At 43.9% G+C, this 27503-nt stretch overlaps 1 protein-coding gene across 1 annotated transcript; it reads right to left on the minus strand.

Annotated features, from left to right (window-relative positions):
* Positions 1 to 1392: 1392 nt before the first annotated feature.
* Positions 1393 to 27503, minus strand: LOC130296419 (zinc finger protein 420-like). The gene is made up of 5 exons (XM_056547918.1): positions 27479 to 27503; positions 21466 to 21581; positions 21315 to 21382; positions 15923 to 16904; positions 1393 to 3516 (listed from the first exon to the last, which is right to left on the minus strand). Exons 1-5 carry the CDS (start codon positions 27499 to 27501, stop codon positions 1718 to 1720), a joined length of 2988 nt encoding a protein of 995 aa, XP_056403893.1. The 5' UTR covers positions 27502 to 27503; the 3' UTR covers positions 1393 to 1717.

Consider the following 27503-nt stretch of genomic DNA (forward strand, 5'->3'; position numbering starts at 1 on the left):
TCTGTCCACTAAAGGCTGATCCTCGGTCGCGGTTTTAGGCAGTTTCAACAGCTTTATGTATATGTGTATTGGTTATCCGTAAATTTATTACAGGTGACAATGAAGATCTGCAGTACTACCCTCAGTGCCCACAGAGCACTTTATGTCCTCATATGGGGCGTTTTCCTAATTGGGAGAAATTGGGCTTCAAATTTTGGGGTCCATTTTCTCATATTACACCATGTGAAAATGAAAAATTTGCACCAGCATTTTAGTTTTAAAAATCTAATTTTTCATTTTCTCGTCCAAGTTCAGGGCAAACCTGTCAAATCCTGTGGGGTGTTAAGGCTCACTGTTGCATTCCTTGAGGGGTGTAGTTTCCCAAATAATGCACCATGTGGAGGTTTTTTTTTTTTGGCTGTTCTGGCACCTTGGGGGCTTCCTAAATGCAACATGCCCCCCCAAAAACCATGACAGCAAAATTTGCTCTCCAAAATCCCACAGTTGCCCTTTCCCTCTTGAGCCATGTTGTGCGCCCGCAGAGCACGTTATGTCAATATATGAGGTATTTCCATACTCGAGAGAAATTGGGCTACAAATTTTGGGGGTCTTTTTCTCCCTATACCCCTTGTAGAAATGAAAAAAATGGGGCTACATGACCATATTAGTGGAAAAAACTGAGATTTTGATTTTTCTTCTCCACTTTGCTGCTATTCCTGTAAAACACCTAAAGGGTTTAAAGGGGTATTCCAGGAAAAAAAAAAGTTGAGTTGTTCTTTTCTGTCTGACAACAATGCTTTCTCCTGACACCTCTGTCTGTCTCAGGAACTGCACAGAGTAGGAGACCTTGGCTATGGGGATTTGCTTCTACTCTGGACAGTTCCCGAGAGACAGTGGTGTCATCAGAGAGCACAACTTAACTTCAGCAGCTCATAAGTACCGAAAGGAAAAAAAAGATTTTTTAGCAGAAGTAATTTACAAATCTGTAACTTTCTGGAGCCAGTTGATATATATATATATATATAAGTTTTTTTCCTGGATAACCCCTTTAAAAATCTTTCTGAACATCATTTTGAATACTTTGAGGGGTGCAGTTTCTATAATGGGGTACATTAACGGTGATCGCAGGGGTCCCCAGTGGCAGGACCCTCGCAATCTAAAATCTTATCCCCTATGCATTGGATAGCGGATAAGATGTTTAGAGCAGAGTACCCCTTTAATTACATAATATATCTCCATAAAATAAACAATTAATTTCCACACGATTATAGTGTAGATAACCAAGTGTGTGTGTGAAATACACAACAAACATGTGGGATACAATTGTTTTTTTTTAGAACTTTTCATGAAAGTCGCACTTCACATATATTACTCTCCAGGGAACCCAAATTGAGTGTGTGGTAGATAAAAAGTCACAAAAAACGCAAACACGTTCACTGTTCCAAAAAAAATTTTTTTTTAACAACACAAACTTTTCCCACATTCTGGGCATGAAATCTGCTTCTTTTGTGCGTGAATTATCTGATGCTCAACAAGATGTGATTTCTGAGTAAAACATTTCCCACATTCTAAACATGAAAAGGCTTCTCTTCTCCCCCCCATGTGAATTCTATGATGGAGAACAAGACTTGATTTTACAGAAAAACATTCCCCACGAAAATGGCTTCTCTCCTGTGTTAATTCTCTGATGTGTAACAAGAGGCGATTTCTGAGTAAAACATTTCCCATATTCTGAACATTACAATGTCTTCTCGCCTGTGTGAGTTTTGTGATGTTCAACAAGCCTTGCTTTCTCCACAAAACATTTCCCACATTCTAAGCATGAAAATGGTTTCTCCCCCATGTGAGTTCTCACATGGCTATCAAGCTGTGATTTCAGAATAAAACATTTTCCACATTCTGAGCAAGAAAAGGGCTTCTCCCCTTCGTGAGTTCTCTGATGTCGAACAAGATGTGATTTCATAGTAAAACATTTCCCACATTCTGAGCAGGAAAATGGCTTCTCCCCTGTGTGAATCCGCTGATGGTCAACAAGACTTGATTTCATAGCAAAACATTTCCCACATTCTTGGCATGAAAATGGCTTCTCCCCTGTATGAGTTCGTACATGTTTATCAAGCTGTGATTTGAAAATAAAACATTTTCCACATTCTTGGCATGGAAATGGCTTCTCCCCTGTGTGAGTTCTCATATGGCTATCAAGCTGTGATTTAAAAATAAAACATTTTCCACATTCTGAGCATGAAAATGGCTTCTCCCCTGCATGAATCCTTTGATGGTCAGCAAGATATGACTTCATAGTAAAACATTTACCACATTCTTGGCAAAAACATGGCTTTTCCCCTGTGTGAGTTCTCACATGGCTATCAAGCTGTGATTTGAGGATAAAACATTTTCCACATTCTGAGCATGAAAAGGGCTTCTCCCCTGTGTGAATTCTCTGATGTCGAACAAGATGTGATTTCATAGTAAAACATTTCCCACATTCTGAGCAGGAAAATGGCTTCTCCCCTGTGTGAATCCGCTGATGGTTAACAAGATTTGACTTTATAGCAAAACATTTCTCACATTCTTGGCATGAAAATGGCTTCTCCCCTGTGTGAGTTCGCACATGTTTATCAAGCTGTGATTTGAAAATAAAACATTTTCCACATTCTTGGCATGGAAATGGCGTCTCCCCTGTGTGAGTTCTCATATGGCTATGAAGCTGTGATTTGAAAATAAAACATTTTCCACATTCTGAGCATGGAAATGGCTTCTCCCCCGCATGAATCCTCTGATGGTCAACAAGATATGATTTCTTAGTAAAACATTTCCCACATTCTTTGCATGAAAATGGCTTCTCCCCTGTGTGAGTTCTCACATGTCTATCAAGCTTCGATTTGAAAATAAAACATTTTCCACATTCTTGGCATGAAAATGGCTTCTTCCCTGTGTGATTTTTCACATGTTTATCAAGTTCTGATTTGAGAATAAAACATTTCCCACATTCTTGGCATGAAAATGGCTTCACCCTGGTGTGAGTTCTCTGATGTCGAACAAGATGTGATTTCATAGTAAAACATTTCCCACATTCTGAGCAGGAAAATGGTTTCTCCCCTGTGTGAATCCGCTGATGGTCAACAAGATTTGATTTCATAGCAAAACATTTCCCACATTCCTGACATGAAAATGGCTTCACCCCTGTGTGAGTTCGGACATGGATAGCAAGCTGTGATTTGAAAATAAAACATTTTCCACATTCTTGGCATGGAAATGGCTTCACCCCTGTGTGAGTTCCCACATGGCTATCAAGCTGTGATTTGAAAATAAAACATTTCCCACATTCTTGGCATGAAAAAGGTTTCTTCCCTGTGTGAATTCTCTGATGCTCAACAAGATGTGACTTAACATTCACAGATGACAGATCTTGTCTGTGAAGGGCTGAGGGTGTATCTGGGATAATGGAATGTTCTTCATATGTATCTTGTGTGATATCATCATCTGCTTTATAATCTGAAGATATAAGATTCTCCTCTGATCTCCTGGTACAGTCATCTGCCAAGGATAAAACAGATTGTTATTTATCAGTAATGGAACCTTAAACATTTTGCACATATGTACAGTCAGTCCCATGTCCAGTCAGTCCCATGTCCAGTCAGTCCCATGTCCAGTCAGTCCCATGTCCAGTCAGTCCCATGTACAGTCAGTCCCATGTCCAGTCAGTCCCATGTACAGTCAGTCCCATGTCCAGTCAGTCACATGTCCAGTCAGTCACATGTCCAGTCAGTCACATGTCCAGTCAGTCCCATGTACAGTCAGTCACATGTACAGTCAGTCACATGTACAGTCAGCCCCATGTACAGTCAGTCACATGTACAGTCCCATGTACAGTCAGTCCCATGTCCATTCAGTCCCATGCACAGTCAGTCCCATGTCCAGTCAGTCACATGTACAGTCAGTCCCATGTACAGTCAGTCACATGTACAGTCAGTCACATGTACAGTCAGTCACATATATAGTTAGTGCTGAATTATTCCACGACATCATAGAATTTGACAATAGAAATTGACATCATAGAACATTCTCCCCATCTGATCTAATCATTTTCTGAACCCCAGATATGTCCCAACAACACTGATGGCACTACAAAGCCCAGCATATTACACTGCAGGAAATAATCTATTATATTTTCCTCTACTGTGTATGGCTGTGCTTCCCAACCATGGTGCCTCCAGCTGTTGCAAAACTACAACTCCCAGCATGCCCGTACAGCCAAAGGCACCCTGGTTGGGAAACACTGGTGTATGGAGTCACCTTGTTTCTATTCTCCTTACATCTATCCTTGTAGCCCTTTTCAGTCTGACCACAGTGCTCTCTGCTGCCACCTCTGTCCATGTCAAGAACTGTCCAGAGTAGGAGAAAATCCCCCATAGCAAACCTATCCTGCTCTGGACAGTTCCTGACATGGACAGAGGAATCAGCAGAGAGCACTGTGGACAGACTGGAAAGAACTACACAACTTTCTCTGGAGCATACAGCAGCTGATAAATACTGGAAGGATTAAGATTTTTATATAGAAGTCATTTACAAATCGACACGAATAAGAAAAGAGTGAAGGGGAGAGCACTCCTGTATAAGCACGACTTAAATAAAGGGTATGTTTGAGGAGCTGTGTTAGGATCCAGTGGGTGTTAGGATCGAGATGGGGGAAGCGCAAGAGGAGGAAACCAAAATAAGGAAATTGGTGTCATGGCATCAGTAACACCCCCAGACAATGTAATTAACATTTCAGGGATTGAGATCTCCCCAGAGGTGATTACTGTATTATCTAAAGGTTTAAACTTCGGGCTTCACGAAGACTTCGACTCCAATTTGAAGTCGATTTATTCAAAGCCGTTAGAAAAATTAATTTGTATAAAATGTTTAAAAAAAAAAAAAAAACTACGTTGCATGTTGATACCATTGAGAGCGAATCCCCTTGTAATATTGGCCCATTTGGCTTTAGTATGTGAGAGATCTTGCCGAACTGGCAGACGAAGCCACACTGTTTTATGATTCTGAACCCACCTCTAATAGGTTTACAGGGGGTAAACCCTCTACGTTTAACCCCCCGAATAGTCCCAGGATGCCCCTCGACCTATTTACTCAAGCAGTTCTGAGGGATGTAAAATTGCTTGTCTACCCACAAAAAAACAAAAACCTAACCAGGCGTTAAATTGGCTTGCAGCACAAGATAACCTTATTGACCAAAACGAGAAAGAAGCTGCCAATCAACTCTCTGATGATAATGTATATGAGCGCCTGGCCTCAGGTCCGACTATAAAAACCCCCAATGCTCTGCGAACTTTGCTGAGACCATACACTGAAAAGGGAGTTTTGGTTCGCCGGACTGCAGAGAAATTGCTACCTACTAATGCTAAAAAACCCACATGGTACCTTCTTTCCATGGTCCATAAGTTGCGGACCGATCCTCCCGGTCGCCCTATAGTGGCCGGGATCGGTTCCGCGACTGAGTACGTGTCCAGATATTTGGACTGGGCCCTTGCTCTGAACAGTTCCTACATATTTGAAGTACTCCAGTGATGTACTCAGCTTTTTTGATAATTTTTGTTGGCAGGATACATACCAACTAGTCTCTATAGATGTCGAGAGCATGTACATCCGCATCCCCCATGATGCTGGTGTACAGGCAATACAGCGATTCTTAGATTTTTTTAGATAAATCTGCAGAATACATCAACTTTATCACTGAAGCCATCCACTTCATCCTCTCTAGCAACACATTTCAATACAAGCAACAATGGTTTAGGGAAAGAACAGGCAAGGCTATGGGTAGGCCCATTTCTTGCACTTATGCAAATGTATTCTTGGCCGTATTCGAAAGTAAATACATCTTTTCTATTCATAACCTATTTGCAAAGTACAGTGGTCCCTCAACATACGATGGTAATTCGTTCCAAACGACCCATCGTTTGTCGAATCCATCGTATGTTGAGGGATCCGTGCAATGTAAAGTATAGGAAGCTGTACTCACCTGTCCCCGCCGCTCCGGACCAGGTCCTCACCACTCCCGATGCTGTCCCAGAGGCTCCCGATGCTGTCCCGCTGCTCCGGTGTCTTCTTCGTGATCCTCCGGCTTCTTCCGCATCTTCTGCAGGGTCCGGGCCTTGCTTTCTGGTGATGTTATTACGCTGCTGCGCCGGCGCGGCGTGCGTAGTGACGTAATAACGACGCCAGAAAGCGAGGCCCGGACCCTGGAGAAGATGCGGAAGACACCGGAGGATCGCGAAGTGGACCCGGAGCAGCGTGAATAGGTAAGCGAACCTGCCCGGGATGCTTAAACTGCTATCTGACAGTAGCTTAAGCATTTTGCGCTGTCGGATAGCAGTTAATGCGATGGCCCCGACATATAAAAGCATCGTATGTTGATGCTGACATCGACATGCGATGGCCTCTGAGAGGCCATCGTATGTCGATTTTATCATATGTTGGGGCCATCGCATGTCGGGGGGTTACTGTACATTAAAGCCTAAAAGAGGTTTGTAGACGACATTATTATGGAATGGGAAGGCTCAGAAAATTTATTTGCTGAGATTTTTTTCCTATTTGAAAGGGAACAACATGAACATGTGGTTCACCAGTGTTTACGGAGGCTCCCAGATCGAATTCCTGGACATGAGATTGATAGCCACATCTGATGGAATCCTTACCGAAGGTTATAGGAAAGACATTGCAAGAAATTCTCTCCTATACTCTCACCCCATCCGTTCTAAAAAAGGTATCCCCTTTAGCCAGTTCATCAGGCTCAAAAGAATCAACAGCGACCCTGAGAGATTTGAACCGCAAGCTGGCGATTTAAAGGTTAGATTAACAGAAAGAGGGTATCCCCCTCCCCATGATAGAGTCAGCCTATAATAAAGTCAGAATGATGGAACGAAAAAACATGTTATACAATACTCAAAAGAAAACCCAACACTCAAATGAACCATCAAATTAAAGGGGTACTCCGGCGCTAAGGCATCTTATCCCTATCCAAAGGATAGGGGATAAGATGCCTGATCGTGGGGGTCCCGCACCTCGTTACCATCAGTCCCCAGAGCATGTTCGCTCCGGGTCTCATGACTTGCGATCAAGGGGCCGGAGCATTGTGACGTCATGCTCTGCCCCCTCAATGCAAGCCTATGGGAGGGGGCATGTCACGTCCCCTCCCATACGCTTGCATTGAGGGGGCGGAGTGTGACATCACACTAGGGGGGCCGTGATGTCACAATGCTCTGGCCCCGTGATCGCCAGTCATCAGACCCGGAGCGAACATGCTCCGGGGACTGATGGTAACGGGGTGCTGCGTGCAAGATCACGGGGGTCCCAAGCGGCGGGACCCCCGCAATCAGGCATCTTATCCCCTATCCTTTGGATAGGGGATAAAATGTCTTAGCGCCGGAGTACCCCTTTTTAACAGCGCAGTGAGACGTCAATGGTACATCCTCGAAAATGACCAAGATTTAAAAAAGTGGCTGAAAAACAGGCAGTAGTGACATACAGAAAAAACAAAACATTCTCAGACTACATCAAGTCTAAGAAAAAGATCTAATACCGAATCTGGTAATCGGCTCACAGCCTGACAGGCAACCGCAAATGCGGCAGTTGTACGTACTGCCACTTTAATAATTGTGCCGATTTCTGCATTTTTTGGTGGCGTTTCCCATAAGATTACTCAGTTAATTACATGTCGGAGCATCTTTGTAATTTATTACATAGTGTGCCCATTTAATATGTTCTGCATAGGGAAAACTAGCCAGCTATGCACTCGCTTCTGTGAGCACCTCTATGCCCTAAAGACAGGGAAAGGTATTCCTAGATTATCCGAACACCTTATCACTTGTCATGCCAATGATTTGAATGTCCTCAAGTTTGGAGGTCTTGAACGCGTGACACAGATATATCAAGGTGGTGATAGACACTCTCTGTTATTACAAAGATAGACCCGATGGATATTAAAATGTAACGCCCAGGGTCCCCTTGGTTTTAATGACTGCACCAATATGTCCCCCTTCTTACAAGTAGTACGATTAATACAGAAATTTAGCTGCACTATGTGGTAGATGTAAACAATGACGTTGGCTAATCCCTCAACACTGATGTTAAAATTGAGACATTAGCCAGTATATCCTTATATGAAGGACACACCAGAGCCCGCACACCAACGCCAAGGTTTCTCAAGTGGCACGGGACCTAACACTAAACCTACCTGTGCGTGATAAGCAAAACAGGGGCCAGTGGGCAATTACGGCAGCATTAGGCCGACTCATAGCCTCCCCCCAGATACCCTCCAGCGTGGCAAAGCACACATACAATGGGAGGAAGGAGGCAGACTATAAGCCCCACCTAAGCTGGCTGATGCAGTCTATCTGGTGTAGGATTCTATTGTGGCACTTGTAGTCTGCTGCAGGCATCCCCCATTGTATGCTGGGGACCGCCCATAGCAACGGACTACAAGGGCAGGATCTGCTCCCCCATTATAAATGCACAATTGTACAACTGCATTTGGGGTTGAGCACCTCCAGCCATTTGAGACCATGTTTTCAGTGTTGCTTTAAAGTAGTATGATTACTTAGCTCCTTATCATACCTACCTATCTCCATAGTTAGCTTACTTATTCTTTGTTTTTAATCTCACCTGTGTTTTTCCCAGTTTGTATAGTTTTCACTATCTAGTTTTCGCTGTGCATATGCCGAGCGTCATTGTTTACTTGCTGCCATGGTTACTCTTTCAGTCACATGACATAAAAGATGCAGCGCAATGACGTATTTGGAGAGGCCGGAAGAAGTGCGCACTGTCGCGTGAAACGACAGGCGTAGCCTCTGAGCGCTTCGGTAATCCTTCTCATGCTTCCCCATGACTTCCTGACGCATAGACACAGTTCGAGCGGTGAGTGCATGCTATCGTTCTTTGTATAAACTTTCTGGCACCAGATGATTTTGAAAATTTTTTTGTTAGTATACACTTAGGGAGAGAGCATTGCAGGTTAAGATTGAGATTTTGGAGGCAGAGGTGGTAAGAGACCCGTCCCCTGTTGAACGGGAATGGTTAAAGTCCCAGAGAGCTCTAGTAATCCTTCAGAAGGAGAAGGTACAGAAGAGATTGGAGGATAGGGAAGCGGCCATATTTGAATTTGGGGATAAGAATGGTAGGTTGCTGGCGTATCTGACTATAGAGAGTAGGCCTGTGGCCGCTATTCCCTGTATTAGAGGGGCTAATGGGATACTGGAAACTGACCCGGTTGCCATTAATAATGTGTTTCGGGACTTTTATAGTGACCTTTATACTTCCCATTTACCAGCTGTTCCTGAAGGCTTAGTATCCTTTTTGAGGAGTGTGCCCCTTACACCCTTGACTTCAGCCCAGGCGGACGCTTTAGATGCCCCTTTTTCGGATGAAGAGTTCTCTGTAGCTATTGCTTCCCTTCACCCGGGAAAGACCCCGGGGTTAGATGGTATGATTGGGGATGGAACCAGGGGAATGAGGAGAGGCTGATTCCTATTTTACAAAACCTCTTTAATGCGGTTTTGGAGACTGGGACACTCCCTGACTCCATGAGGGAAGCTCCGATTGTGGTCCTTCCCAAGCCGGGCAAAGATCCGACTTTACCGGATTCCTATAGACCTATTTCCCTCCTTAATGTGGATATTAAATTACTGGCTAAAGTGTTGGCTAATCTGCTGCGTAAGGTTATGGCCGCTGTCATACAGCCTGAGCATGCCGGGGAGAGCTACCGATATTAATGGGGTTCTCCACCATAAGGTGATTTTAGTACGTACCTGGCAGACAGTAATGGACATTCTTAGGAAGGATCTGTGCTTGTCTTGGGTCTAAATGGCTATGTTGTGAGATTACCATAATACTGTGGCTAGCTTTTAGTGAACTGGTATTTCCTGTTTGATTTTTCTTTTTTGACTATAAATCCCATAATTCCATTTTCCTCCCTCCCACACACCAGCCACCCAACCCATTGAAACATAAATGAGCTGCATCCATCCAAAAGACCTGTGGTTTTCAATCAGGTTGCCTACAGCTGTTGTATTAGTTGCAGATTGATCCCTCTCCCACCAAGCGATCCCTCCACCGATTGAAGCAAACAGGTTCCCTGTCATCAGCTGACTAGTGAGTCAGGTCTCAGCCGCATTGCAACCTGCGAAAAATCTGAGACAACAGTCATTTTATATGCTGGTAAAAATAAATATTGGGGTGAAAACCACAGAAGAATTGTGAGAAAACCGTCACACACAGTTACAGACACTATATTATGAACTACACTAACTTTACAGCCCCTGTAGTATAGTCAAATACATTTTTTTTCCTGGAATACCCCTTTAATGTACAGCAATTACATCTCAATATAGCTGTAGTGGACAGGGAGGCCTCTGGGGGGTACATGGTTAGATTAGACATTTATAAGGCCTTCGATTCTGTGCAGTGGCTGTATCTGACTCAGTGCTTTCGGTTGGGTAGGGGAACGAGGCAGGGTTATCCTGTCTCCCTTTCTGTTTGCCCTAGCAGTACAGCCCCTAGCCGTGGCCATCCGAGCATCCACTCTTATTCATGGGGTACGCTGGTGTTCCTTAGAGGAAAGGGTGTCCATGTATGCGGATGATACGCTAGTTTATTTGGCTAACATTCCCTGGGGGCCCTGTTTTCCCTTTTAGCTGATTTTGGTTCTTTTTCAGGCCGGGGAAAGTCTTCCTTGATGCCCCTGTCTACGAGGGTGGATCCTGTACTGCCTCTTCCCCATGGGCTACAAGCGTTACTCAGTTCCGATATTTGGGAGTGGAGGATTCTACTTGTGTGACGGAGTATATACGGATGAATTTGGCCCCGGTGTTGTCATTGGTGACTGATAAATTGCAGGCTTGGTCTTCCTGGCCCTTCTCTCTGGCTGGCAGGATTAACATTTTTAAGATGGTTTATTTACCTAAGGTTCTGTATCTGATCTTTCTCTGGTGATTCCCTCTAAAAAGTTCTTTAAGAGGCTGAGTGGCATTTTGAGGTCCTTCTGTTGGCAAGACAAACCTCCACGATTGGGTCAGGCACTGCTCCAAGTGTCCAAACAGTGGGGTGGTCTGGCTGCCCCTAATATGCACAATTACTTCCTAGCATCTCAATTGGTGTATGCTTCCTGGTGGATCGACCTGGATCTGGGGAACATCTCCACAGCTCTGGCTGAAGCTCTCATGGGTTCGTATGAAACAAATGTCCTGTATAGATACACTTCTTCTTCCAGACTGTTGACTCCTATTAGAACGGTGGCTGAGGTGTGGTCGGTGGTTTCCGGGCACTTCCCAATACCGGTAATGTCCCCTAGGGCACCTCTGTGGGGGAATCCACATTATGAGCACCTACAGGGGTTGGCGGCTGCCGGTTTCTGGAGTGATCATGGAGTCAAGTTCGCCATGCATTTGTTTGGGGAGTTTTCCTCCTTCCCCCTCCTTCTAGGAGATGTGTGACTGCTTTCATCTCCCTCAGAGTGCCCATTTCGGTACTTCCAGCTGAGACATGCGGTGGTGGCGCAATTTGGCTCTCTTGATGTTATCCCGGCCTTTTCTAATGTGGAGCTGCTTCTGGGTACCACTGACCTTACTAAGCCTTTGACTCAGGCATATGCTTTGTTGCAGTCAGTGAATCCTGATTTGTTTGAGTTGGCATTTGTGAAATGGGTGGCAGATATCCCTGACTTGACCGAAGATAATTGGCGTGAAGTTACTAAGACATTTTACCCTACGGTGGTATGTGCAAGGGATTAACTTATTCAGGTACAACTCATCCTCCGTTTATACTACACTCCGGTTAAGTTGCTTCGTATTGGGGTCTCCTCTTCGGATGCTTGTTTCCGATGCAATGTGGATGTGGGTTCCCTTCTACATGCAATGTGGAGTTTCCCTTGTGTGGAACCATTCTGGAGAGGTGCTGCAATTTATGGCTGATTATCTGGACTTCTATGTGTCCTCCCCTGTTGCTTGTCTATTGGGTGTTATTCATGATCGGACCACAGGCTCCCATAGGCGCCTTCTTATTAGGTTTTTATTGTTTCGTGCTCGAAAAATATTGATAATGGCCTGGAAAGATACCCCCCTCCCCCATAACTAGATGGTTTAACCCCTTAAGGATGCAGAGTTTTTGCATTTAAAATTTTTCCTCATCATCTTCTAAAAATCATAACGCTTTCAATTTTGCACATAAAATTCCATATGATGGCTTATTTTTTGCGCCACCAATTCTACTTTGCAGTGACAGTCATTTTACCCAAAAATCCACGGCGAAACAGAAAACAAATTCATTGTGCGACAAAATTGAAGAAAAAATGTCATTTTGTAAATTTTGGGGGCTTCCGTTTCTACGCAGTGCATTTTTCGGTAAAAATAACACCTTATCTTTATTCTGTAGGTCTATACGGTTAAAATGATACCCAACATATATAGGTTGGATATTGTCGTACTTTGGGAAAAAAATCATAATTTCATGCAGGAAAATTTATATGTAAAAAATTCTCATCTTCTAACCCCTATAACTTTATTTTTCCGCGTCTGGGTCGGTATGAGGACTAATTTTTTGCGCCGTGTTCTGAAGTTTTTATCAGTACCATTTGTATTGATCAGACTTTTTGATTTTATTCATTTTTTCATGATATAGCTTTGCATGGATCAGCGAGATAGGGGCTCGATTGCTCAAGCCTGTAGCTCAGGCTTGGAGCAATCAAACCCCGATCGGATGCCGCGGAGACAGGTAAGGAGACCTCCGCTTGTGTCCTAGCTGTTTGGATCAGCCCGACTGAGCTGCCGGGAAGCGCTTACTTTCACTTTCAGACACGGCGGTCAACTTTGATCGCCACGTCTGAAGGGTTAATAGCGCGCGGCACAACGATCGGTGCCACGCGCTGTTAGCCCAGGGTCCTGGCTATGAATAGCAGCTGGGACCGACCCGTTTTAAACGCCGGGTGTAGGGCGTACAGGTACGCCCTACATCCTTAAGAGGTTAATCTGGTCAATAAATATGTGCTGCTTTATAGGATGCTGTATACTAGTCATAAATGCCCCAAGAAATTTCATAGGGTTTGGGTGCCCTGGCTGTTAATAGGTGAGTCAATGGTTCCCCCAGAGAGGATCGGTTCTCTGGGATAGAGTGGCTGTCTGTGACTGGGCATTGGAAATGGAGGAGTGCTCCGGGAGTGTGTGAGTGTGTGTTTATCTGTTGTCTACCCCAGTGTCTACTGTTTTAGTGTTGGCCGGGTGTGGACTCTTTTTCGTGTGTAATTGGTCCTGACGTGATCCTTCGATGTTGTAAACAGGGGGGTGAGCTGGAGGCCTTGTGCTTGGCCCCGTGTGTATTTCCTTGATGTTTAAAATTGCAAAAGTTATAAATAAAAAAATTAATTGAATTTTTTATATATATATATATATTTATATATATATATATATATATATATATATATATATATATATATATATATCGAGCTGACCTGTTTTTTTTATTTTGTGGGTCAATAAGATTAAAGTAAATTGCCCTGTAAAAATGGAAGCATCGGAAATTATTATTTCTCCTTTTTTTTTTTACCGCAATTTTTTTCCAGTTTCGCAGTACATTTTATGGTAATACGATAGGTGTCATTACAAAGTATAATTGGTCTTTCAAAAAACATGCCATGGTATGGGCCTGTGGAAGGGAGGGGGGGGGGCGGGGGGGAACAAAAATGCAAAAATGAGAATTGACCCGGACATTATGAAATTAAAGGGGTACTCTGGTGGAAAACTACATACATAAAAAAGAGAAGAGTGTGAGGAAAGCCGGCACTGTAAAAGTGTCTTATAGTCACAGATGGGTGCTCAGCCTCAACAGGTTCAAACTTCAAAAACCTTCCTTCATAAACTTCAAGAAAAAGCAGCACTCCAAAAATGCAAAAAAATTGTGTCTTTTATTCACTCATCAGGTATAATGCGACTTTCCGGCCTCACCATGAGGCCTTTCTCAAGCTTGTCAAGCTTTTTTCTTCTCAAGCTTTTTTCTTGAAGTATATATGTGTCTATATATATATATATATATATATATATATATATATATATATATATAGTTTTCCACCAGAGTACCACTTAAATTTCGTAACGACCGGGTCAATTTAAATTTTTGCGTTTTCGCCCCCCCCCCCTCCCCTTCCACAGGCCCATAGCCTATACTGCACTATACAGTGACGCCCAGACCTACGATGGTCCCGACACACGATAATTTCAACATGCGATGGCCTCTCAGAGGCCATCACATGTTGAAGGCAGCATTAACATACAATGCTTTTCTATGTCAGGGCCATCGCATAAACGGCTATCCGGCAGCGCAGACTGCTTCAGCTGCCACCGGATAGCCATTTACGGTGCCCCGTGTGCTCCGGTGATGGTCTCCTACCTGTCCTCGGGGCTCCGGAGCATCCTCTTCGGGATCCCCTACATCGCAGGCGCTCTCCTTCGCCGTCATCACGTCGCCGCGCATGCCGTCCCATCATCCAATAGGAGCGGCGTGCGTAGTGACGTGATGGCAGCAACAGAGAGCGAGGGTCCTCGGGAAGCAGAGACGTCCGGAGCAGCGGGGACGCGCCGAAAGCGATGGAGGGCGACATCCAGGGCAACGGTGAGGAGCGGTGACAGTCCAGTGGGGACAGGCGAGTATTACATCCTATACTTTACATTGCACGGATCCCTCAACATACGATGGTTTCAACAGAAGATGGTTCATTTGGAATGGATTGCCATCTTATGTTGAGGGACCACTGTATAAGCAAATAATTTTCCGGAGTGCTTCTTTAGGACATGCAGAGAACATCATGTACATCAGATTCAAGATGGAGGACACAGAGCAGATGAACCTTATAACTGTAGAAAGTGGTTCTTTATACAAAAGAAATCAGTGTACACATCAACAAACACTTAACACAGCGCCACCTATTGACTTCAATATACTTCAGACAACATTTAACAAATCTGCGGCTGTTGCTTATATTTCAACAAATCTGTTATCTTTTCATCTACATATAAAAGGAGCTTATAGTTCCTTACTCAAAAAATTGGGAAAATACTTTTCACTTCTAAGTAGTGACAGAGGATGATGAGGAAATAAGCCTCTGCATTCAAAAAATGTGCGAGAAATACCTGTTTACTAGAAACAGACAACAAGTACATGAGATATAAGATGGAGGATACAGAGAAGACTGATGGAAAGTGGATAAGAATACCAGAGGAACCAGGAACATGGATAAACATTCACATTTAACACAGCGCCACCTGCTGACTTCCAAATACATCCACCAACATATAAAAGAAGATAATATGTCTTATTCCCAAAATTGTAAAAAAAACAAAACATTTCCCTCATCATGACTGACAGCAGAAGATGATTCTACATCCATATTATAAGCTCACAGCATGTGTCATAGCCTATAACAGTGTCACAATTTTATCCAGATTTTATTCATATTTAGGTTCATTCCCACCTGGCGTAAACGCAGCGTATTTCACGCTGCGCAAAATTTACTGCAGCAGCGGGAAATATGCTGCGTATTCCTTGCTCACTATACACACAGAGCTTTCCGGCCGCAGCCCTATGCGTGTAGTGAGTTTAGGAGGTGGGGCCGTGTGCCGGCGTGACTGTGACGCGAGGTTCCGCCTCCAAAACTCACTGCACACCTAGGGCTGCCGCCGGTAAAGCTCTGTGTGTATAGTGAGTGAGGAATACGGAGCGTATTTCCCGCTGCTGCTGTAAATTTAGCGCACCGTGAAATACGCTGCGTATATGCCAAGTGGGAACGCACCCTAAATGGGGAATATATACAGCACAAAAAGTGACAGAACAGCTGTACACTAATTTTTAGATATTTTTGTTAATTCCCTGTGAAATTGCTTCCCTACATTTAGTGGTTACTACTCACCTTGGGGGTTACCTGTAGGAATGTCCTCCTTATACTGCTCATCACCACTCACATCTGTCTCTTCTTCCTTTATGTCTGTAGTATTGATATAGTTCATATCTCTCCCTGTAGGAATGTCCTCCTTATACTGCTCATCACCGCTCACATCTGTCTCTTCTTCTTCTTCCTTTATGTCTGTAGCATTAATATAGATCAGATCTTTTCCTGTAGGAATGCCCTCCTTATACTGCTCATTACCGCTCACATCTGTCTCTTCTTCCTTTATGTCTGTAGTATAAATATAGTTCATATCTTTCCCTGTAGGAATGTCCTCCTTATACTGCTCATCACCGCTCACATCTGTCTCTTCTTCTTCCTTTATGTCTGTAGCATTAATATAGATCAGATCTTTTCCTGTAGGAATGCCCTCCTTATACTGCTCATTACCGCTCACATCTGTCTCTTCTTCCTTTATGTCTGTAGTATAAATATAGTTCATATCTTTCCCTGTAGGAATGTCCTCCTTATACTGCTCATCACCGCTCACATCTGTCTCTTCTTCTTCCTTTATGTCTGTAGCATTAATATAGATCAGATCTTTTCCTGTAGGAATGTCCTCCTTATACTGCTCATCACCGCTCACATCTGTCTCTTCTTCCTTTATGTCTGTAGTATTGATATAGTTCATATCTTTTCCTGTAGGAATGTCCTCCCTATACTGCTCATCACCGCTCACATCTGTCTCTTCTTCTTCTTCCTTTATGTCTGTAGCTTTAATATAGATCAGATCTTTTCCTGTAGGAATGTCCTCCCTATACTGCTCATCACCCCTCACAGTTGTCTCCTCCTCTTCTTCCTTTATGTCTGTAACATTAATATAGTTCAGATCTTTCCCTGTAGGAATGTCCTCCTTATACTGATCATCCCCGCTCACATATGTCTCTTCTTCTTCCTTTATGTCCGTAGCATTAAAATAGTTCTGATCTTTACCCTGATCTATAAGCTGTAGAAGAAATATTGTAAAAGTCATCAGACAGAAGAAGTCACTTAGAATGTTTTAGGGTAAAAAAAAAAAAAAAAGATTATTAAAGCACAGCTGTCATTTTAGGTATCTTATCAGGATAAGCTGCCTTGTGTGTGTACATAACAAGTAGCACTGATTCTGGCCGTTATACACAATAACATATATGGCATTTTTCATCAGATTTCTGCTCTAGAGGCTTCATTTTTCATTTTTAGTTGTCCCTAAGCTGGTGAGTGCAGCCTAGCCTCTATGATGTCTCCCATACATTGCACACACAGAAAAGAGGATCCTATTCTTCTCTTTATAGTACACTCTAAAAAGCAGCTGTAGCATGGAGGACATTACAGATCAGTAGTCAGTAGTCTACATTGTAAATCAAGCCTTGAGGTAAATTCAATGGATCTGGACCTGCTGTTCTACCCAACCAGAGTAGGGTAGAACTCCACTATAGGAACCATTTGGCCTACCTGGCAAGCAGCTACCCGCACCAGGACTACTCTCAGGGAGTGACCTTGTCGAGTCTAAGTACCCTCTAAGGTTCCTACCCTTTATCCCATTCCAGGATGTGCAAGATGGAACTCTGCTGGTAGGAGACACCAGGACATTTTCCGTGAGTGGTCCTGGTGTCTGTAGCCATTTGCCAAGTGGGGCAGATGGTCCAAGTGGCAGACACCGGGAATCAGGCAGAGGTGGGACTGCATGGAGGTGTTAGTAGTAGGCTGGAAATGAGGTAGTGGAGTCAAGTTTAGGTAGAAAAGTGGTGGTAGACAACTAGGATAAGTGAAGGAAATATTAGAAACACATGCACTGGCCCATTAACCCTTAACCCCTTAAGGACACAGACAATTTTATTTTTACGTTTTCGATTTTTCCTCCTCGCCTTCAAGAAATCATAACTCTTTTATATTTTCATCCACAGACTAGTATGAGGGCTTGTTCTTTGCGTGACCAGTTGTCCGCTTAAATGCCATCACTCACTTTACCATAAAATGTATGGCGCAACCAAAAAAATACTATTTGTGTGGGGAAATTAAAAAGAAAACCGCAATTTTGCTAATTTTGGAAGGTTTCGTTTTCCCGCTGTACAATTTAAGGTAAAAATAACGTGTTCTTTATTCTTTGGGTCAATACGATTAAAATGATACCCATGATAATATACTTTTCTATTACTGTTGCGCTTAAAAAAAAAATCACAAACTTTTTAACCAAATTAGTACATTTAAAATCCCCCTATTTTGAAGACCCATAACTTTTTCATTTTTACGTATAAGCGGCGGTATGAGGGCTCATTTTTTGCGCCATGATCTGTACTTCGTATTGATACCATATTTACTTATATAAAACTTTTAATACATTTTTTATAAATTTTTTTGGAATAAAATGTTATGAAAAAGCAGCTATTTTGGATTTTTTTTTTTTACACTTTAATAGTCCCCATAGAGGACTATTTATAGCAATCATTCGATTGATAATCCTGTTCAGTGCTATGTATAGGACACAGCACTGATCAGGGTTATCTGTCATCTTCTGCTCTGGTCTGCGGGAAGGCAGATCAGAGCAGAAGACGCCGGGAAGGCAGCGGAGCCAGGTGAGGGGACCTCCGTCTGCCGTGCTGGATGATCGGATCACCGCGGCAGCGCTGCGAGCGATCCGATCATCCATTTAAGTGACCGCGATGCTGCAGATGCTGTGATCTGTATTGATCACGGCATCTGAGGGGTTAATGGCGGACATCCGCGGGATCGCGGGTGTCCGCCATAACCAGCGGGTCCCTGGCTGCGATCAACAGCCGGGACCTGCCGCGCATGATCCGGGCATCGCTCCGATGCTCGCGGTTATGCTTAGGAGGTAAATGTACGTCCTGGTGCGTTAAGTACCACCTCACCAGGACGTACATTTACATCCTTCGTCGTTAAGGGGTTAAAGGATGGACCCATTTTTTACCTTAATGACCAGGCTCTTTTTATTTTATTTGACGTGTTTAAATGGTAATAACTTTAGAAAGTTTTTTCTGAGCGGAGCGATTAGGAGATTTTTTTTCTATGGATGTCCCAATACCGATACTAGTATCAGTATCGGGGACGATACTATCCATTTGCATGGTATCGGGGACTCGTTTAATGTATCCGATACCATGTCTGATACTTGCTGCCGCTCCGCTGCCCCGTTCTCAAATCCTCCGCCGGAGGAACATGTGACACACACGTCACTCCACCTCCTCTCCTGTGCCCAGCGTGTGGAATGACAGCACCCGACAGAGGACAGCCGCAGGTGAGCTGTCTGCAAGGAGGGGGGCTGCTACTAATGTCTACAGGGGGCCTGCTGGTGTCTAAAGAGGGGGACCTGCTGTCTATGGGGGGCTGCTGCTGTCTAAAGGGGGGCCCTGCTGCTGTCTAAAGGTGGGGCCCACTGTCTAAAGGGGGGACCGCAGTCTACAAGGGGAGGTCTGCAGTCTACAAGGGGGGGCCTGCAGTCTACAAGGGGGGGGGCCTGCAGTCTACAAGGGGGGGCCTGCAGTCTACAAGGGGGGCTGCTGCTAATGTCTGCAAGGGGATACTACCTACTATTAAAGACAATCTTACAGCAGAGTCACCTGCACTAACTTGGATTTAAAGGTAGATAAGTCAGGTGACCCGGTTTCTACCGCTGTTCACCATGTGGTCATCGTTCTCACCGCCAATGTAAATTCCTTGTTCTGTCCAATGGAGAAGAGAGAAATCTTGGCTCATATTACAGCAGCCGCCTCCATTGTACACAACAAGGACCCACATATCATACGGTACACAACGCCAGAGATCGGGTCACCCTGGGGTCAGATTCCCTTCAAAATAAAAGTACTCGTACTTGGTATCGGCGAGTACTAGAATTAAAGTATCGATACTCGTACTCAGTCTTAAAAAAATGGTATCGGGACATCCCTAGTTTTTTCGTGACATATTGTACTTTATATAAGTGGTACATTTTTGTTGACACATCCAGCATTATTTGTGAGTAATTCCAAAATATTGTGAAAAACTGGAAAATTTCTGGTGTTCACTGTGCGGTAAAAATCATGTTATATTTATTCTGTGGGTCAGTACGATTATGGTGATACCAATTTTATATGGCTTTTTATGTTCGTTTTCCTTTTCTGACCAAAATTCTTCTTTTCCCTTTTTTTTTGTGCTATCATGTTCCAACAGCTGTAACTTTTTTATTTTCGGTTCAACGCCATTGAGTGAGGGCTTATTTTTTGCAGGACAAGCTGTACTTTTTATTTGTATCATTTTTGGCGATACATGCTACCTTTTGATCCATTTTATATCCTTCTTTGTACCATAATTGGTGAATTTTGCGCTTTTTTGTTGTTTTTCTTTTTCGTGCGGAATAATTTACATTATAGCTTTATAGTACACATCATAGCTTTATTGAACACGTCATTACGTGGCAATACCTAGTATGTATATGATTTGTGTGTTTTGTTTTATGATAATAAAGGGCTTTTATTGGGAAAGGGGCATTTATTTAATAATTTTTTTATATACTTTTATTGAAGAACCTTTTATTATTTCATTTTTCACTTTTTTACAGGTTATACTATGCTGCAATACATTTGTACTGCAGCACAATATAACCTGATCTGCTGCACACACTACAGTCTCTGCGATCTAGACTATGGCTGGACCTCACAGGCTTCCGTAGCTGGCAGACAGGAGGCCATCAGCTGGCCTCCTGCTGCCACAGCAACCAATGGGTGACCCGCGATCGTATGGCGGAGCTGCCGTTTGTGAACAGGGGGAGCACCCTCCCCCTGTCAACACCACAGATGCCGTGATCAGGATTGATTATGGCTTCTATGGGGTTAATGCTGCCAGGCTGTGATTGACAGCTGGGTCCTGCTGCCGATCTCCTAAGCTGCGCGCTGCAGAGCAGGAGATCAGCAGCACGTATGTATATGTCTCAGCGCGTGAACATGCCGGGTGCTGGGACATATCCATACGTCCTGTAGGGGTAAGGGGCCAGAGGAAGAAACAGAAGGAGGGATGAAGGCAGAAGCCGGGACTTGTCATTGGGAACCCAGCGGCAGTGAGTGTTGGGAACGGCAGGAGCACGCAGGCTGCAGACATGGAGGAGAATTTAATTAATTTTGGGGCCCCTGTTTCTAGGGGGCAGACCAGGAACGTTACCGTCTCTGTGTGTCTCTGCTCTCTAAATTCATCCCCCCATAATGGTAACCATTTCATTATCATGATGCCAAAACTGACATGACAGGAGGAGTTATCTGAGCCCCATAGCTGTGCACCTTTCTCATTCCACAAGTATAAAGCATATAATACTGTAGGATAAAACAAGACTGAACACAAGAGCTTCACAGCCCTTCTACAGATCATAGGGAATATCTCCATCTACCTGATCCTGATCCTGTGGAAGAAGAGGACGGGGACACCTCTCTGCTGCTGTTCTCTTACTGGATCTGACTGTAGGGAACACATACAGAGACTGAATTCATTCTTTACATACAAATAATGAGAGGACGTGTGTATATAGTCATGTCTATTACCTGCTGATGTGAGGGGCTGCTGATCCTCCATCATCACCTGATCCTTGTACTGATCCTTGTGTCCTTCTACATACTCCCACTCCTCCATGGAGAAATACACCGCCACGTCCTGACACCTTATAGGAACCTGGAGAGACCTCAGCACTGTTCTCTATATAAGGAATGTTACTTTATATTAGTTACATCCATTGGGACACAGACAGGCAGGTTAGTGAGATTAGGAAAGTACAGAAAATACCACAAAAATACAGAATAACCAACGTTTTGAGCCTTGTGCATGGCAGATCTGCAGACATATGGACCTAAGGCTTTTCAACTGTACTAACTATACAATATGAATAATAATAATAATGGTGTATACGTCACTATCAATAAGCAGAAAGGTGTCAAAATGAATAATAATATAAATTAGACTGAGAATTAATACAAAAAATATGGGGCTCAGGGTCACGGACATTAGCATCCGTTAGTACTCCATTAGTATCCTCAGAGGTTATATGCAATGCATGCAGTACGTTCAATTGCAATGTTGCTCACCAATCCTAGGATGTTGGATATAGGTAAGGCTGGGTTCACACTACGATGTGAACTACAGTTCCCGTATACGGCTGGGAGGAGGGGTGGGCGGGGCTTAATCGCGGCGCCCGCACTCAGTCGTATTCGGGAACCGTAGTTAATGTATGTCTATGAGCCGACCGGAGTGAACCGCAGCCTCCGGTCGGCTGTGTTTTCGGCCGTATGCGGTTTCCCAACCGCAGGCAAAAACGTGGTTGACTGCGGCTGTGGTTCACTCCGGTCGGCTCATAGACATACATTAACTACGGTTCCCGAATACTGCTGAGTGCAGGCTCCGCGATTAAGCCCCGCCCACCCCTCCTCCCAGCCGTATGCGGGAACCGTAGTTCACATCGTAGTGTGAACCCAGCCTGACAAAGTCAATAAGTGCCAAATAGGGCACAATGGGGTACTGGTGGTGGTCACAGATATCAGTATATCATAGGCTGGACGCGTTTCAGGACCCCATAGTTTCTTTCCTCAGCAGCTTAATAAAAATTCATGTAGGGGTCTACAGGGTGGGCCATTTATATAGATACACCTTAATAAAATGGGAATGGTTGGTGATATTAACTTCCTGTTTGTGGCACATTAGTATATGTGAGGGGGGGAAACTTTTCAAGATGGGTGGTGATTATGGCGACCATTTTGAAGTTGGCCATTTTGAATCCAACTTTAGTTTTTTCAATAGGAAGAGGGTCATGTGACATATCAGACTTATTGGGAATTTCACAAGAAAAACAATGATGTGCTTGGTTTTAACGTAACTTTATTCTTTCATGAGTTATTTACAAGTTTCTGACCACTTATAAAATGTGTTCAATGAGCTGCCCATTGTGTTGGATTGTCAATGCAACCCTCTTCTCTATATACTGCTATATACTACTATATACACCGCAGGAGAAATGCTAGCACAGGCTTCCAGTATCCGTAGGTTCAGATGCTGCACATCTCGTATCTTCACAGCATAGACAATTGCCTTCAGATGACCCCAAAGATAAGTCTAAGGGGGTCAAATCGGGAGACCTTGGGGGCCATTCAACTGGCCCACGAAGACCAATCCACTTTCCAGGAAACTGTTCATCTAAGAATGCTCGGACCTGGCAGGTTCCCTGAGTTTTTCCAGCAAGATGGTGACCACCACATTATGGGTGTCAGGTCCGAGCATTCCTAGATGAACCGTTTCCTGGAAAGTGGATTGGTCGTCATGGGCCAGTTGAATGGCCCCCAAGGTCTCCCGATCTGACCCCCTTAGACTTTTATCTTTGGGGTCATCTGAAGGCAATTGTCTATGCTGTGAAGATACGAGATGTGCAGCATCTGAAACTAAGGATACTGGAAGCCTATGCTAGCATTTCTCCTGCGGTGTATATAGTAGTATATAGCAGTGTATACGGATACTGGAAGCCTGTGCTAGCATTTCTCCTGCGGTGTATATAGTGGTATATAGCAGTGTATACGGATACTGAAAGCCTGTGCTAGCATTTCTCCTGCGGTGTATATAGTGGTATATAGCAGTGTATACGGATACTGGAAGCTTGTGCTAGCATTTCTCCTGCGGTGTATATAGTAGTATATAGCAGTGTATACGGATACTGGAAGCCTGTGCTAGCATTTCTCCTGCGGTGTATATAGTAGGATATAGCAGTGTATACGGATACTGGAAGTCTGTGCTAGCATTTCTCCTGCGGTGTATATAGTAGTATATAGCAGTATATAGAGAAGAGGGTTGCATTGACAATCCAACACAATGGGCAGCACATTGAACACATTTTATAAGTGGTCAGAAACTTGTAAACAACTCATGAAAGAATAAAGTTACGTTAAAACCAAGCACATGATTGCTTTTCTTGTGAAATTCCCAATAAGTTTGATGTGTCACATGACCCTCTTCCTGTTGAAAATAAACAAAAGTTGGATTCAAAATGGCCGACTTCAAAATGGCCGCCATGGTCACCACCCATCTTGAAAAGTTTCCCCCCCTCACTTATACTAATGTGCCACAAACAGGAAGTTAATATCACCAACCATTCCCAATTTATTAAGGTGTATCCATATAAATGGCCCACCCTGTAGACCCCTACATGCATTTTTATCAAGCTGCTGAGGAAAGGACCTATGGGGTCCTGAAACGTGTCCAGCCAATGATATACTGATATCTGTGACCAGTACCACATTGTGCCCTATTTGGCACTTATTGACTTTGTTACCTATATCCAACATCCTAGGATTGGTGAGTAACATTGCAATTGAACGTACTGCATGCATTGCATATAACCTCTGAGGATACTAATGGAGTACTATCCTCAAGTCTGCTTGTTAACCATACCAGACGAGTACTTTTTGCACTAAGAGACAGTAACAGAACTTTCTATTTGGAATATTTGGACTAGTTCTATTAGGTGTACGGTCACATGTTATATCAGTCTATTATCTTTTATATATTTTTACATTTCCAATGATCTGAATAGTATTTTATTGATTAAGAGGTGACCCAGACAACTCACAAGGTCCCTGTGGGTCGCAGGTCATATTATATAATGGTGTATAATTCACTTTTAATAATCTGTTTATTGGTTAAATATCCGTGACCCTGAGCCCCATAGTTTTTTTTATTAATTCCCTATTTTTCAGACCCCGTGGGTATAGGTGTCAGTTGGGCAGCTCGGGTCTTCATTGGTGAATAGCTAGACAAGAGCCTCTCTACATTTACTGTTATAGACTGACAATGACTCAAATATTATAATGTTGATACTCAACTAAATAACTGAGAAACATATACAAGGAAAACAAGAAAACTAGAGATGAGCGAATTTACAGTAAATTCGATTCGTCACGAACTTCTCGGCTCGGCAGTTGATGGCTTTTCCTGCATAAATTAGTTCAGCTTTCCGGTGCTCCGGTGGGCTGGAAAAGGTGGATACAGTCCTAGGAGACTCTTTCCTAGGACTGTATCCACCTTTTCCAGCCCACCGGAGCACCTGAAAGCTGAACTAATTTACGCAGGATAAGTCATCAACTGCCGAGCCGAGAAGTTCGTGACGAATCGAATTTACTGTAAATTCGCTCATCTCTAAAGGAAACCTCCAAGCAAAATATATCATTTATGGCCAAGGCCTTTTGCGTGCTGAACATATACCTACCTAAACTAAGCTACAACTGAAAGTGTGAGCAGAACATACCCCTAACTCACCTAATCTGCCTCTAAAGGTGCGAGTAACATATACCTACCTCACCTAATCTGCAGCTAGAGGTGTGCCCAGGCTGCCGTCCGGGGTACACCTTAAGAGGGCAAAGCCCAGCATACATAGGGAAGTAGCATAGTATATAAACTTGAGGTAAGACAAGGGTTCACTGCCGACCTAGCACACGGACCATGGCCTACACAAACAGTCCTTAGTGAAGTATCAGTGGAACTAAGGACCCCCCCCCCCCCCCCCTGCCATTACCCTTACTCGCCAAGACGCCACTAATACTCCCTAAACACCACGTGCACATTCACCGTATTAACCTGTCAGGTAAACTGATGAAAACCGGTTCCTCCCACCACTAGACCACGTGGACCCCCACTAATAAACGCCCGTCATACACTGCTTGCATGTCAAAAGGGGCCAAACCCGACAAGCCATAGGAAAAAGTATGGACCATAACGAAGATAAGAACCCCACAGCCATATGAATAGGACATTACAAAAGTGCGCTGTGCCTGTAGACGTAACCAGTCCTACCGAAAAGAAAAATCGCTTGAGAACGAGAGAGGCCGCGCTCAATCCTAGAGCCCACAGCAGTGATCGGTCCAGTTCCGCCCAAAGACCGCAAAGGGAATTGTCGTGACCAATCCTGGATTATAACCACTGCTACAAGCCACTCGTCCACCTACATGACGGGACTGTAGAGTTTCTAACCTAACCTCAAAGCAACGACGGACCTACAAGAGAAAAGACCTCATAGTGAGGAGCAGAAAAATAATAACTGAACCAGGTCACCATGCATTAATCCATGACCTGCAGATAAGGTAAAACTACTGAAAATATGGCAGTCATGTCCTGAAAATGTGTTAGAAACACAGGACTATGCAGTGCATCCAGGGGCATCGTTAGGGGGGGGGCTAATGGGGCTATAGCCCCGGGTGTCCTGCTCGCCAATAGCCCCGGGTCTCATTTCGGACCGGATATTTTATTTTATTTTGCCACCACAATGTCTCTTGGGAGGTGTGGCGGGGGAAGGGAGTGGGAGGGTGCTGTCTTCTGGCGCGTGTGAGTGCAGCCCACCAAAAGACGCTGGCCCGAGGAGTGGATCGTGGCATTCTGAAGGCTCAACGCAGACAGTCGGGAGGCTCGGCGTGGACATTCGAGAGGCTCGGCAGAACACAGCAAGGTATCTGACCACCACCATTTCCCTCTGTAGATGAACTAAAACTACAACTCTCAGCATGCCCAGACTGGGTCTGCTGGGAGTTGTAGTTTTGCAACATCTAGAGGCACCTTGGTTGAAAAAAACATTGCATTAAAAGACTTCCAAGGCAGTGTTCCACAACCAGGGTGCCTCCAGGTGTTGCAAAACTACAACTCCCTGCATGCCCAGCCTGCCAAAAGCTGTTTGAGTATGCTGAGAGTTATAGTTTTGCAACAGCTGAAGGCACCCTGGTTGGGAAACACTCATCTGCTGTCATACCTGGCTACCTAACTTATCTGCATACATGCCTACCTAATTACCTAACTGCCTAGCTACATACCTGACTTCCTACCTACATACCTAAAACAAACTGCCTACCTAACTACCTGGCTAGTTGCCTACCTACATATCTGACTACTTGGCTACCTACTGTACATGCCCAATTTTACTGAGCAGAACACCAAGGGGGCATTTTTATAGTGTGGAGGCCTATAGATGGGGAGCTTGTGTAGAGGAGGGCACTGGCGGGCACTGGAAAAATGCAGAGTCTAACATGTTTGTCCCGCAGATGCTAAAGAGATGAAGCCTTGGAGTTATGCTGTTACTTTCTTTGTCTTTTTGTTGTAGTTTTTATTTTGAGTTGGTAGTTTTGCAACAGCTGGAGGCACCCCGGTTGGAAAACACTCATCTAAATATACTAAAATATACTAATATATACTGATCTAAATATACTAATATATACTAATTTCTGCTGCCAAAAAACAAGCGCAAAAAACAAGTCCTCATATGGGTCTGTAAGAGGGAAACTAAAAGCGTCATTAGAGGGCGAGGAGGAAACCAAATGCAAATACACCGAGTCATTAAAGGGTTAATGGTAACAATGGAGGAATCGCTGCTGTTTACATCCACAAATACAAAGTAAATAAAAGTTCTTCAATAATTTCTATGTCCCCCGTAATGACGTCACCGAGAACTGCGACTCCTCCTGATGACATCACAATCCTCATATATATATATATACACTACATACCTCCACCGCAGACTGTACAGAGCCGTGTACTTACCCTGTGCTTACACCACCTGCCATGA

Source organism: Hyla sarda, chromosome 1 (assembly GCF_029499605.1).
Source record: "Hyla sarda isolate aHylSar1 chromosome 1, aHylSar1.hap1, whole genome shotgun sequence".
NCBI classification, from domain to species: Eukaryota; Metazoa; Chordata; class Amphibia; order Anura; family Hylidae; genus Hyla; species Hyla sarda.

Coding starts and splice junctions, on each gene's coding strand:
- LOC130296419 (XM_056547918.1), bottom strand. CDS start 27,501: ATGGCAGGTGGTGTAAGCACAGG. Junction 21,383..21,465: donor GCAGCCCCTCACATCAGCAG/GTAATAGACATG, acceptor TGTTCCCTACAG/TCAGATCCAGTAAGAGAACA. Junction 16,905..21,314: donor TTCCACAGGATCAGGATCAG/GTAGATGGAGAT, acceptor TTTCTTCTACAG/CTTATAGATCAGGGTAAAGA.